General features: G+C 37.9%; 1 protein-coding gene across 2 annotated transcripts in view; it reads right to left on the reverse strand.

The window, feature by feature from the left end:
* The window catches only part of LOC109990689 (cell adhesion molecule DSCAM-like), a 107,444-nt gene that overhangs the window by 12,924 nt on the left and 80,957 nt on the right, over positions 1 to 13,563 (reverse strand). For both annotated transcript variants that reach the window (XM_065960244.1, XM_020642872.3), the window contains exons 12-22: positions 6,714 to 6,910; positions 5,476 to 5,572; positions 5,047 to 5,175; positions 4,746 to 4,913; positions 3,908 to 3,978; positions 3,129 to 3,372; positions 2,216 to 2,362; positions 1,305 to 1,460; positions 947 to 1,080; positions 533 to 686; positions 9 to 126 (exon numbers count right to left, since the gene is read on the reverse strand). In XM_065960244.1, the coding sequence (XP_065816316.1) occupies positions 9 to 126; positions 533 to 686; positions 947 to 1,080; positions 1,305 to 1,460; positions 2,216 to 2,362; positions 3,129 to 3,372; positions 3,908 to 3,978; positions 4,746 to 4,913; positions 5,047 to 5,175; positions 5,476 to 5,572; positions 6,714 to 6,910 (1,615 nt within the window). The remainder of the gene's footprint in view (positions 1 to 8; positions 127 to 532; positions 687 to 946; positions 1,081 to 1,304; positions 1,461 to 2,215; positions 2,363 to 3,128; positions 3,373 to 3,907; positions 3,979 to 4,745; positions 4,914 to 5,046; positions 5,176 to 5,475; positions 5,573 to 6,713; positions 6,911 to 13,563) is intronic.

A 13,563-nucleotide genomic window follows, 5' to 3' on the forward strand; every position in this document is an offset into this window, starting at 1 on the left:
AGACGTACTTTCCCTTGAGCCACTTGATGGTCGGAGGAGGGTCTCCAACAGCCTTGCATGGTAAAACAATATCTTTCATCCAAGGGGTGGTTACTGTGCCATTAAATGTCAGAATTCTGGCTGGTGCTGAAAGCAACAAAAACAGATACACAAATGTGTTGGTGTGGGTGACACTTATTCATCATCTGTCAATAAACAGTTTAACAGTCTCCTCTGATTTAAAAAGTTCTTGATGTGTCCATGACCCAACAGACTGCTCTCTGTCATCAATTATATTTTCCTAACACATTAAACTTCACTTTTGAAAGATGTGTATATGTTTTTTTATATATACATATATATAGAAAAAAAAGAAAAAAATTCAACAACACACTTTTAATTAGTTTTTGTTGTATGAATTAATTTAACCAAAACCAAATTAATCTTCAACAGTGCTCCTATTAGTGCTCTTATTAGGCTTGAGATCAAAATGCTGTACAAATCACAACTATATCAAATCTAATTGTTTGCACATTTAGTAATGATCGAGTACCTTTAACCAGAGGTTCAACAGTTATCTTCTCGCTGTTGTTGCCATGACCAGCAGCTGTCACAGCGACCACCCAGATACTGTACTGTCTGTTTCGAGCCAGATTTGGGATCCTGTAAAAATAGTCATCTGGAGATGCTTCAAATTCGCTCATCACCTGTAAAATAAAGAAAGAAGGGGACGATTATGTATAACTGTGCAGTAGCAGTTACTGTAAAGCCAGAGAGTTTGTTTTACTAAAACAAATCTGCAAAGATGTGCCCTTGCTCAGTGTGAGTACAAGTAGATTGTATCTTTACTGTCGTACTTGTGATCAGTGAGTTACTCAAGACCATAAATCCCTGGGTTCAAAGAGACAAACCGAGTGGCAAGTTTTAAATGAATATCCCACATTTTTTGGCATACAAATGCTATTACCATCGGATGAAGGTTAGAGCAGAAAACAATGTATTTCCTGATGATGCCATTGAGTTTGAGCGGAGGCAGCCAGGAGACAAACACCACAGAGCTAATGGAGCCTGCAGCCTTAACACCCGCTGGTGGACCAGGAACTGTGGAGGAGGATAGGAGAGAGATGGGCCAGGATTAACATACTGATCAGCATGATATAAAACTTTTTTTGATGTATTGCTATCCTTTTGAATAAGACTGAAGCATTGTATGCAATATATTATATTGATGTTGACACAAACAGAAAAAAACAACAACTTTATAATCTCAGAAAGGCTCTGAAAATGTTTGGTAAAAAGTAAGCATTAGTGGTAAGGTGTCATACCATCCTCTTTGGTGCGGACATAGATCTGTTCACTGCGGACGCCATCTCCAGCGTTGGTGAAGGCTAACACCTGGATGCTGTAGTTAGTGTACTTCTCCAAACTGTCGAGCTCGAGAGATGGCTGATTGGTGGTCACATTTCTGATTTCTCCAAGTTCTAACAAGACAAATGATATAAAAACCTGGGTTAAAAAGTGTTACACAATACAGAGGGACAGTTCTGCTGACCATTTTGTTGACAATTAAAATGTAAAAATATTAGTTACCTGTAATAAAAGCTGCAACATTAATCCAGTCATTTATTTATATATTTATTTACAACAACACAGTCCAGTAAGAATTATGTGTGGAAATAAAATCCTTTGAATAATGACTTCATATCACACTAAATAACGGCTGTAAAGGAGTTTGACTTTTCTTATACCTCTCTTTACTCCTCTCATCCCCTTATGTCCCATCACTCATAGCTGAGTCAATTGTTCTGACTAAGTTATTGCATTGTGAATTATTGATGTAGACCAGCCAGACTGCAGGATGGATACAGCTGGTTTACGTTCAACAGAAACACATAAAGATGGCTAATACTGAGCAGTGCAGACTGCACAGTGGTCTATGTAATGCAGTCAGTGTAATGTTGGTCTACATTACAAAAATAATTATGTAGATACATTACTGAATGATTATCTTTCTTTGAGCACAACTTTATTAAAAATATCACACACAAATGACACCCCTTCAACTCAAACCAGCTTACTCAGTAATAGTATAATGATACCACAGCTTCCCCTGGTGGAAAAACCATGACAAGACGCAAGAGCAATGGAAAAAAAAAAAACCTTGAACAGATGGTTCATTTTGGAACAAAAGTGTTGACAATGATAAGTCTGTTTTTAGATGTGTTGGTTGAAATACCTCCGTCAGGCAGGTTGGCCCAGTAGATGACTCTGTATCCCTGTAGGTTTCCATTGAGAGCCTCTCGGGGCAAAGGCATCCAGGACAGAGAGATGACTTCAGGGGACTTTGCCACAGCCAGAACATTTTCAGGAGACCGAGATGGTACTACCAGGGACAGAAGGTGAGAAAAAGTGAGGGAGAGGAAGAAAATAGAACTTTAAAAAGCATCCTGGCAGCATCAGCAAATGTCTTTGCAACACATTTCACACTTGCAATTAAATTATACTTAACATGAATTTAAAAAACAGATGACACCTTAGGTGAGATCTGAACCATTAAATACATGGTAACAATGACACAGCATATGTATATTTTTTTCTCTTTACTGACATTTATTATGATACAAACTTATAAGTAGCATTGAACTCTTTCAGTTATTTAAAGTGAAAAAGATATTACAAGTAGAGGTATATTATTGACAGAAATGCAGGTAGTCGCAAATTGACTACATAACACAACAACTATACTATGTGCAAACTGATTAGTACATTACTAGTACTAAAACATTAGTACATATTAAAATCTATTAATTTATTTTAAATACAGGCAGTGTTTTATTAAATGATGAAAAAAATCTTCAGTAAGAGGACTTGTTAATCAGACACAAAACTGTGCTGATTATAGAACGTTTGTCTGTCTGATGTTATGCAACAAATGTCCAGTAGAGGGGGGGCTTTTCTCAATAATAGAAAATGTCGGAGCTGTTTTGAGAGATATTGCATCTAAAATGACTGGGTAAAAGGCATGTTTTTATCAAGTTTGGTTTATCAGTTTAAGGTTATATTTATGTGTAGTAAAGCTCTATAATCCTTTATATGACATTTACAGAAAAATATATAACATGTAAGATGTCCACTCAAGTTCGCCTTACCGTCCTCCAAGGTTTTGGTGACCACCTGCTGTGATGATGGCCCAGTTCCTGCCCTGTTAGCAGCCTGCACCACAACACTGTACTGGGTAAATTTCTTTAGGTTGTCCAGCGTGATGCTCTCCGTGGTGTCCCCTGTGGTGTCCAGGCTGATGATGGTGAACTGATGGCTCCCACCGGGGCTGTACTCCCTGTAGCCCACCTGGTAGCCGCGTATTACACCATTTTGCAGATGCTTCTGGGGAGGCTGCAAGATAAGGATAAGAAGAACCATTTTAACATGTAATACATATCACATTAAACTACAAAGGCAAGGCAATGTCTCTTGAATAAATGTGTTACATGTGAAATATTACTTAACTTATTTCTTGCTTATATTGCTTCACTTCTATCAGTTGCATGTATTTATAGATATTCAGGACCAAATCATTCTTCAGACTACCACAGACTATAAAATAAGTTCTAACTAGTTACAAATACTTCAAGTCACTAATGCAATCCATTTTCTTTAACTATATCTAAACCTTTAATGAAATATACTTTTTTAAAATTCTTTATTTAGATCAATATGTCTATACAAAGTATGCCAAGTTTCTTTGAGTTCCATTTACATTTACAGATTGTACCTTTAAATGTACCTCAGTGGCATCAGAAAAAAGTTGACTTCTCTGACTCTTCAATGTTTACTTGGTAGCCACTGTTACAAATGCAGAACATTCTACACGCTGGTGTCCATGTCAGTGCCGCGGCTCACACTGATACGCATACAATTTGGACTTTACCTTCCAGGAAACTTTGATGCTCTGTGGGGAAGTTGGTTCCAGAGTGACATCCTGGGGCGGGCCATCTGGAGCTGTAAATAAAGCATATTGTTTTATAACTGTAGGAAAGAGATGATAATCCATTTAGAAAGCAAATCACTATTCATACCATTTAATATCACTAGATGGAGATACTGAGTAAGGTTCATACTGTCTCTGATTTAAGTACCCTGCAGTTTCTTGAACTCAATAATAAAAAGAAAATGACTTGAGACATTAACAACTCTAACCTTTGAAATAATGTGAGAATTGATACAGGTTTCTTTAATTAGGAAGTTTATGGCTTTATTTTAGCAATGAATCCAGAAAAATGGTCAATTTTAATGAGTGGGTATGCCTTTGGGGGGACATTATAGGCAATAGACATAAGTGAACACTGATGGAGTCGGCTAAAGCAACAGTGAACTAATCTGTTTCCTCAGATAAAAAAAGATGATGGCATCAATTTAAAACGACCATAAAATAATGATGACCAAGATGACTCAACAGGTTTGAGGGCCAGTAAGGAATGTGAACTAAAGTAGAGGAATGTATTTTCAATTCATTCAGAGTGTAATTAATTGGGTTAAAAATAGCCAATTTTACACTTCTAAAAGGAAATTAAGTGGCTTTAAAGATAGTGAAAAATCTTCTCAGCTTCAGACAATAATTCCCTCCATGTCTGCAGTGTTAAGGTCATTTTCTGGTGATGACAATATATCAGATAAAATTTGACAATGAACTTCACAATAAAACTGCCTTTAAATTTTTGACAGAAATGTTATAGGACTTGGTGAAATAATTATTAAAGCCCACATACCTGCTTCATCTGTAGTGATGGTGAGCTCATTGCTAGGGTTGCTGTTGCCAATGATGTTCTTGGCAACCATACGGATGTTGTAAGTGGAGGAAGGGTGGAGGTCAATAATAGTGGCCTGGTTGAGCTGTGGTGACACATCTTTGGTTACCTGGGCTGATAGCCATGACGCTAAAACAAATACATGGGGAGATGTGAATGTTAGGAATGTTATTAATTCTTGACAATTACTGATAAGCCACATTTCAGTAATTGTTTTCAAACAATATATTTATACATACAATAAAAATACATAAACATGTACCTGATTTGTTCTTGCATTCAATATCGTATCCTGTGATGGGACTGTTACCATCAAAGCCCATGGTCCACCGCAGAGCTATAGTCCTATCTTTAACTTCCCGGATCTCCACCTCTGGAGGATCGGGTGGTTCTGAGGAAAAGTGTGAGGACAACAGCATGTTTGAACTTTTTAACTGTTTCAGTGCCGAAACAGAACTAGATTGTAGGCAGACCAGATAGATGTTAAATTTTCACACTGTAATGTTCCCTGTTGGAAATTATGATTATGCAAAAAACAGGGGTCACTATGAAAACCCATTCAGTTGATAAATGTAAGTAATAATAAAACCTTTATAACTGCTGGGGGGAATTTGGTCTTCTCTTGAACGAATGAACAGAAAAAAGCAACTATGATCAGGTTAATTCAGTTTGAGACTAAAAGTAAGATTACCTTGTACTGTCAGCTGTATGATACCTCGGTCCTCACCAAACGAGTTGATGGCATGACAGGAGAAGAAACCTGAGTCCTCTCGAACAGTAGGCATGATCTACAGAGACACACAGTATATGCAGGCTATAACAGTATGTTTTGTCCTGTGTTATTTTAGACCAATACATTTAAACCATTAAATGAAACTGTAAAGGAACGGATCACTATTTTATAGTGTAGGCTACCAGAAAATGTCCAGCTCCAATAGGTAAGAAATGTACTGTATTAAATCATAAAATGACCATACTATATCATCAGACATTAAGGAAATATGCTATGTTGAAGTGCTGGCTTCTTTGTCAGCAACTCAGAAAGTCCTCCTTCAAAGTTTTGATTCCGTTGCAGAAATGGTTTGTATTTGTTTCGACCAGAGAAGAAGGCGGTTTTGGCCTTTGGACAGGTGTTGCAACTTCTGCCTATCCCAAGAGGCCTTGGCATTTTTTCTAAAGGCCCAGCCACGCCAAGCAGACCTCACGTCGCCTCACGTCGCCTCACGTCGCCTCACGTCGCCTCACGTCGCCTCACGTCGCCTCACGTCGCCTCGCCTCTTGTCGTGGCCAAAAAGTTGCACTAGAAAACACTGCAAAAAGACTACAGCCGGTGTCCAACCACCACATACATTCTGCGCATACGTGAGAGGAAATAACTCTCCGGACTCTCCTCCAGGCGGCGGTAGTCCGTTGTTATGATACGAGAAGACTATTTTCACACCACATGTATTAGGTAGCCTACTAATGGAGAATAATGTCTGATAAAATGAAAGAATGGATACTATAGTAGCATGCTCAAGGGGCTTTCCTGAACCTGTGCTGGAGATAAATGAAACCTCCGAACAGCCAATCAGAGAGATTCCTATCACGGACCACCGATGGTGAAATAGGCCGACAGGGGTCGACAGGTAGCGACAGAGCCTGAAACACTGCAAAAACTAGGGCGACGACCGCTCAGAGACAGTCCAACTAGGACCGACGGCTAACGATCTCCTTCGTGTGTCAGGACCTTAAAAAGCTCATCAAAATACAGATACGTGGTAAATCTAGGATAAATATCGGAGATGCTTTTGAAAATAGACAAATGAAGGGCTGGTTATGTACGCATAAAGAGAGAGTTGCTTTATCTGAAAGTCTCACAGTTAGCCTCTAAAGATTTTCTTCAGATGTATTTTTTATCATGCATTTTGCTACATTAATTACACTCACCACTAGCGTAGAGATGACTTCATCTGCCACTTCTTTGACGATGACCACGTATCGACTGGTTTCAGGGTTGATAATGCGTTCTTCTTTTTCCCAGCGCACCATGATGGGTTTCTCACCATGAGCGATGCAACTCATCTTCTTCTCCTCGCCCTGTGTGGCCAGAGTGGTGTTGGGGTACGATGTGATCATGGCCGGAACTGAATGGACAGGACACAGATTTGGGGTAAGAAGATAGAAAGAGCATCAATAGTGAGAACAGAGGAAGAATGAAAGGAAGAAATGGATTAAAGATGTTAATAAAGAAATATAAAACATCATCCTTTTCCCACTGGATATCAACATGTTCCTTAAAACACACCACATGTGCATTCCTTTTAACTGTAACTCTTGTCTTAAAGCAACAAGACTCAATTTCTCCTTTTCTCGCAATAATTACAATCATTTAAACCCTCCAAGGACCCATATGAACGTGCTGTATGTTTAAGTCTGCCTGTCTACCGCTATACTTGGAGATTGAAACAAAGCCCTTCAGGTGAGCCTGTGCCTGCTTTGATAATGACAGCATATAGTAACGTGCTGCTCTTTAACATGCTGCTTTTTGAGAATGAGGCAGAGGAATAGAGAAGAAAGTGGTGACTCCTGACTGAACTCCCATCGGTCTGAGCATGGAGCCTGTCTGGCTTTATGTCGTAACCACACACCATGCTCATTAGCAGCACATCCAGCTTGTGTGAGTGTTTGTGTGTGAGTGTGTGTGTGTCGCTCAGCAGAAATAAGTATCTGTTGTAAACGTCTCTCACCAACACTACTTACAGTCTGTACTGTCACTAACACAATTCGGGCTTTAATTCTTTAAAAAAAAAAAATCTATTTTCATGAAGTGGTCTCCTGATATAAAGTTAACTCAGACTTTGAGGTGACATTATAATAACATCTAAATGGTGAAGCTCCTGATTTGGAAAAAACCATATTATAACTTCTCAAGTAAGAGCTAACTAAGGAATATGTGGATGTATGGAAATGAGAGTACTCATTATTATGGATGTTTAATTGTTTTACAATTTAAAATAATCTAAACACTGACCATTGTTTGATGGTTTAGAAGCTTTAAACAATCTGAATGGGCCAAGCATACACATTTCTTAGGAGAAAATGTTCATGGGATTTAATTCAAAGCTCTAATCTGATGTGTCCCTGACATTATTTAATTTTTTCCTGTCATGATCGAATTAATCAGTGTGCAACATACAGGCCCCAAATTCCATATTGAAAAAAGAACAACAGACAAAGAAAAGCAATTATTTGTATAGTAACTAAAATTAAAAGAGCCTTGTGAGCAGACAATAAGAGAAAGCAACTAACAAAGTACTGAATGGCATTTCTGAACATCAACAAATCCAATAATGTCCCCATTAGATATGAGAACAATGTTAATGTCAATGTCAGCTGGTAATCTAGTTATATATTTTGTCTTTTTTCCCCCACCCTCAAGACTCCTCATTAAACTTTATATGAATTAAATCATACTTTTGTCTATAGAATGTGTGACGACCCTGCTGGTTCCTGGGTGAAAAATGTTTGCTGTTTCCCAGAGCAAAACTTCTCAAAGTGATGCTCTATCTGACCAAGAGTCTTAACCTGTATTGAGTCCTGTGCTTGTCCAATGAATGAATGAATGTAATGTACAATTTCTTTAAAATCTGTTTTGCTTTTAAATGGTTTTGTTTTAATTCAAGTTGAGTGAAAACAGCTCAAGTTATGGATAAAAAATCCAAAGGAAAATAAAAAACCCAACTAAAGTGATTGGAAATTTGATCCGTACTATTTATTCCAAAATGATCAGAGAGGCTTCAAGCTGTTCATAGGCAATCAGAACTGTTGTGCATGCTTTATTTGTTAATTAATTTTCTCATTTATAATAAACAGGACAATATTTAGTAATATAGATAGATATAGTTGAAGCAGTCCTGTTTGCAGCATATAAAATATAAAACATGTACACATACACCAGCACACATACACATACACAATCCAAGCACATCTCACCCATACCCACATACACATTCATACCTGTAAAAAATTGCAAAATGTAATAAATACTCTATAAATAAAAATATAGGGAGTTAAAACATATACATTCATTATAGATTTCCCTGTATGTTCAGATTTGTTATATAAAATATATGTCATTGTAAAGGATAGTAGTAGCAGCAATATGTGGAAGATACTTGGAGGATATGTGTGTGTGTGTGTGTGTGTGTGAGACTGTCCAAATGTCTGGTCCTCTGGACAAAGTGTCTACGTGCATGAGTATGACTGTTATATTGAGTGTGCATATGTATGAGTGTGTGTGGATGAGAGCGGCTGTGTCTGGTGGAGCTAAGTGGGCGAGCACAGAGAGCAGAAAAGACTTGTGCTCATGACACATCTCAGCCACACTACACGACGGAGGAGAGAGAGAGAGCATGTACCCCTGCAGCGCTAACTATGATCCCTCTGCCTCTCCCTCTCGCTCCATCTCCCTCCTAAAGCTCCCACCAGGACAGCGATGATTTAATGATGAGAGAGACCACTTTGATTATTCATACACAGCAGACAAGTCCGCTGGCCGAGCTGTTGTCTCACACAGATACACAACTATTCCAAGGTATACAAACATGCACATTTAGAAACACAAAAATACAAACACAGGCGTACTAGTCTTTCACAAATGTAGACTATGCAAGTGAAAGAACATAGACAGGTTAAAAAAAACAAAAAAAAAACAAGATGCGTTCCCACAAAAAATGAAAACCATAACAGAGGCAATGACAAACAATAACAACAACACAATTTTGTGTACATGACATCCCAGATCCCACTCATATACTGAACACTCCTACTGTAGGTCAAATAATTTGTTTAGATTATTTTGTAATTGTTTGCTTTTGCTTCACCCAGGGCCCTATGTTGTACAGTTTGCTCTTCCCATGAGTGAAAGGAATGTTAGACAACCACAAGTCTGTTAAAGTGCTTGAATTCATACTGAATCACATCAGACTCTACTTGTGTGAATGGCAACTTCTCTAACAGTGTTTGAAATGCCCTGATGTGTTGAATCAAATCTTTTCTTAAGTACAACCTGGTTAAAGATGCTACAGACTGTTCTTGCTGAAATGGTTTTTATCATTTCAGTGCCTCACAAAGTATAGCTGGCATTTGTATTAGAGATTTATTGGGATTGTTTTTTTTTTAAAATCAAATCCTCACACCGGTCTAAAGCTTCTCAAGCAACCAAATTAGCAACAGAGAGAAACCATGACACCATTGCCTTGGTATGACTTCAGCTGTTAGAAGTTTTCTTGATTGAGATAGAACCTGACTTATATAAGCTATGCTTCTCTATCTGTTGGACTTTTATCTGCAAATGTGTACAGTAAAGGCAAATTAAAAGGGATAACTAGCACAGGCAAACACAAGTGAACAAACAGGAGCCCCAACATAAACAAAAGAACACACACAAATGAAACACAACCTGGTTCTTTTTCTTTTCACATAGAGTACTTTCTTCTTTGATGCAGCGTTAGGGTTATGACTATTGAATGTGTAAGTGTGCATCTATGAAGCCCCTGTGCTTTTGTGTGTGTACATGCACTCTAAACCTCCACCCAACCCCCACATAATGGAATGTGTCAGACGTGGGACTGCCAACATTTAAACCTCATTTCTTATTCACTTGCAGCCCCTCCCTCTCACTCACTCCCAACACCATCATCCCCACCATTGCCCCCGCACAGGAAAGCGCTGATTTATTTTGCATTGCAACGATGAATTTTAAGTGAGTCCTATTAAAAGAGTCATCTCACCCCCTTTTCTAAATGTTATTGCTCCTTAACGGGAGCCTTTTTCTCAATCTAATTCTTAGGCTTTGACAGTGCAAGTTAACTTCAGCTTCAACCTAAACGAGTCTTATTTGCTCCAGAAAAGGCGTGCAATGACAGCACCTTAGGGTCTGTATGTGTGCTTTTGTATGAAATGATCGGACATGTATTGAACTATTACTCATTTCTTTTTGTCTGTGTGGGATTGTGTACAGAATGTTCTAGCACATGGTATTAGATTATAGCTTTGTGCATTTAGAGGCGTCTCAATGTTGCTGTGACCTTGAGTGATGTGAGTAATGTATGGGAGTGAACATGTGACTGAAATGTGTTACATGCTCATGCATTTCAGATTGCTACCATGTGATATAGATTGCAGTAGCCTAAATGTTAAACAATCGACACCGATCTTGGTTGTGCTTCAGTGGCCTGAGCTGACATGAGCCTCTTTGCTTCCATCTCATCTTGTCTCTATGCACCCACTGTGCAGCCCTTAGCAGGGCCTCAGGCAAAACCTATTCTTTTTGATAGCCCATAATTGCTCGGTTGATGTATATTTTTTAATATCCAGCGATATTACAGGGGCATGGTAATAAAACACATGCTGGTAGGACAAAGTGTGAGTGGGAAGAGGGGAGAGGGAGACGAGGTAGAAAGAGAAAGCCAAGGGAGTGGAGCGAAAGGAAAGGGATGGAACCAACACAAGTTTGAAAGTGCTGATATGAGATGAGGGAGGCATACTAGATAGAAGTTGTTTTTTTCTTATCCTTTGACCAACGCCAGGCTTCCCATGACATGTCTAATAGGTTAAATGTCCCAAAAATTATTTTTAGGGAAATAAGCACTTTTTCACTGTAAGTTTTTTTCCTTGATGGTGCAATTTTTTAGAAATATTTTAAGGAAACTAGAAAATGCAACAATAAGTTAAAACGAAAGATGAATGATTTCAATCAAAAATAATAACTGACAAAGTAGCTTCGTATTTCTTGCCCAAAAAAACCCCAAATCAATTATGTTGGTTATAATCTCAGCTGTCACTGGAAGATCTCTTACATTTCAGCTATCAAGCTAATAAACTAGCAATGCCTCATATGCATGTACACCAGTCTATAGCATTTAGAGGAAACACAACTTTAAACCCAGAATAACACAGATGTTTTCCGAAGTATGATTGAAAGATCACTTCTGTGGGGAGGGGTCTGGTAAACTGCATGAGAGGATTATATTTTTGGTACATGTATGATTGAGGAATAAATATGTTTGAGTTTTGGACATCTAATTTGATAAAACCAGCTTTCAATGGGTATGCAGTCCGAATGTAACAGTCGCAATCATTAATGGATTGATTCCAGTAGATGTATCATATATTTATACATATATGAATGTTGTGATTTTCACAGGAGACAAATGGCGAAGGTTGATTTAAAAAAATATATATATCAAGTTTGATCTATCTGGGATTAAAACTATTCTGTCAGGAGTTTTTCACCATAGCTAATAAATGATCAAATTTTATACAAATGTAAACGTTGTTACTGGCAACTAGAGATCAAATCCTGGAAGGAGCTGGCAGCAAATGAACAAGGTTAAAAATAAGTGAAGCAAACTATGTGTCATTTATCTTTTTTTATCAATCTCTAATGTAGAAAAACAAAGACAGCAAGAGGGTGCAAATGAAAGAGAGAAACACACAGACAGCTCTTCCCTTGAGCCCTTTAGTCGGCTTCTAATTGTAGTATTGACTGATTGAAATGAGGCTGAAATGCACTCAAGAGTTCCAGCGTCTCAAAACACACACACACACACACACACACGCGCACACACACACACACACACACACACACACACACACACACACACACACACACACACACACACACACACACTCTAAATTACACATGTGGATGTACGCAAAAAGAACACAATGCATGGATGCAAGAAATAAAAACAAATATGAAATAGTTATACAACTACAACCATACTTGCTGAAAAATGAAAATCGGGAAATGTGTATGAAATTCAAATGTGTAATTGTATACAAGAACAAACACTGACAAATAGACATTACTGAGTTGGTTAATGTGTGGACAGTAATGATCTCCCCCTTGTAAACCAGTCATGCAAGTCACTACACTTTAACAGAAAGCATCCTCAGTTTACTTGTACAGTTTGTGGTTTTAAGGGCATGAAACATGATCTGTTGATGAGGGACCAGCATGTGGCTGAGACAGCTTGGACTGACAGAGCAGCCAATAAAGAAAATGAAGACAGCACAGGATTTGAAGCCCCAAGAATTTACAGCTGTTTCCCTAAATTTTAATAATTGTAGATGAGGAGAAGACACGTCAATGCTAACTAAATCATAAATGACTACAAGTTTTTAAATGACATTGCAAGAGAATTGTCATTCAGGAGAAAAGTGAAAGGAAGTTGTACACATATGTGATTTATTTCATAATCAGTGTTATTGATTACACCTTACTGAGTTGCTGTCTTGAATTCTTTGAATGGTATTAGTAATCAACGTGTGTGACATTAAGATAAGTAGGTAATTGCAAAACCCCAACCAGATACTAAAGTATCAAAGTCAAATGATTTATACATTTTCATGAAATTCTAAAACAAATCACTTAGGGGAAGAATGTTTTTGATATTTAATGAGCTTTCAGTAATGTTAGCAATACAGTTACTGATAACTCAAGTTATGAGTCAGCTTTTACATTAAACAGTTAAGCTATCAAAGTTCTATTTCAAAGTAAGGGTTATAGCCCAATACTAAAGCCTTGAGCAACAGCAGTGTGTTCATGTGGTCTACAGCCTTTCTTTTTTATGTTTCACCATCCTTACTATAGTAGATGATTCAGATGTATAAAACTGAAACTGGGCCTACATATTCAAACAAATCAATGCCCTTAACAGTATGTCCTATATAAGTATTGTGTTGCTACCCTTCAAACATAAAAAACATACTGTATGTCCAACAGCAGAGG

This window comes from Labrus bergylta, chromosome 11 (genome assembly GCF_963930695.1).
Source record: "Labrus bergylta chromosome 11, fLabBer1.1, whole genome shotgun sequence".
In the NCBI taxonomy this organism is placed as follows: domain Eukaryota; kingdom Metazoa; phylum Chordata; class Actinopteri; order Labriformes; family Labridae; genus Labrus; species Labrus bergylta.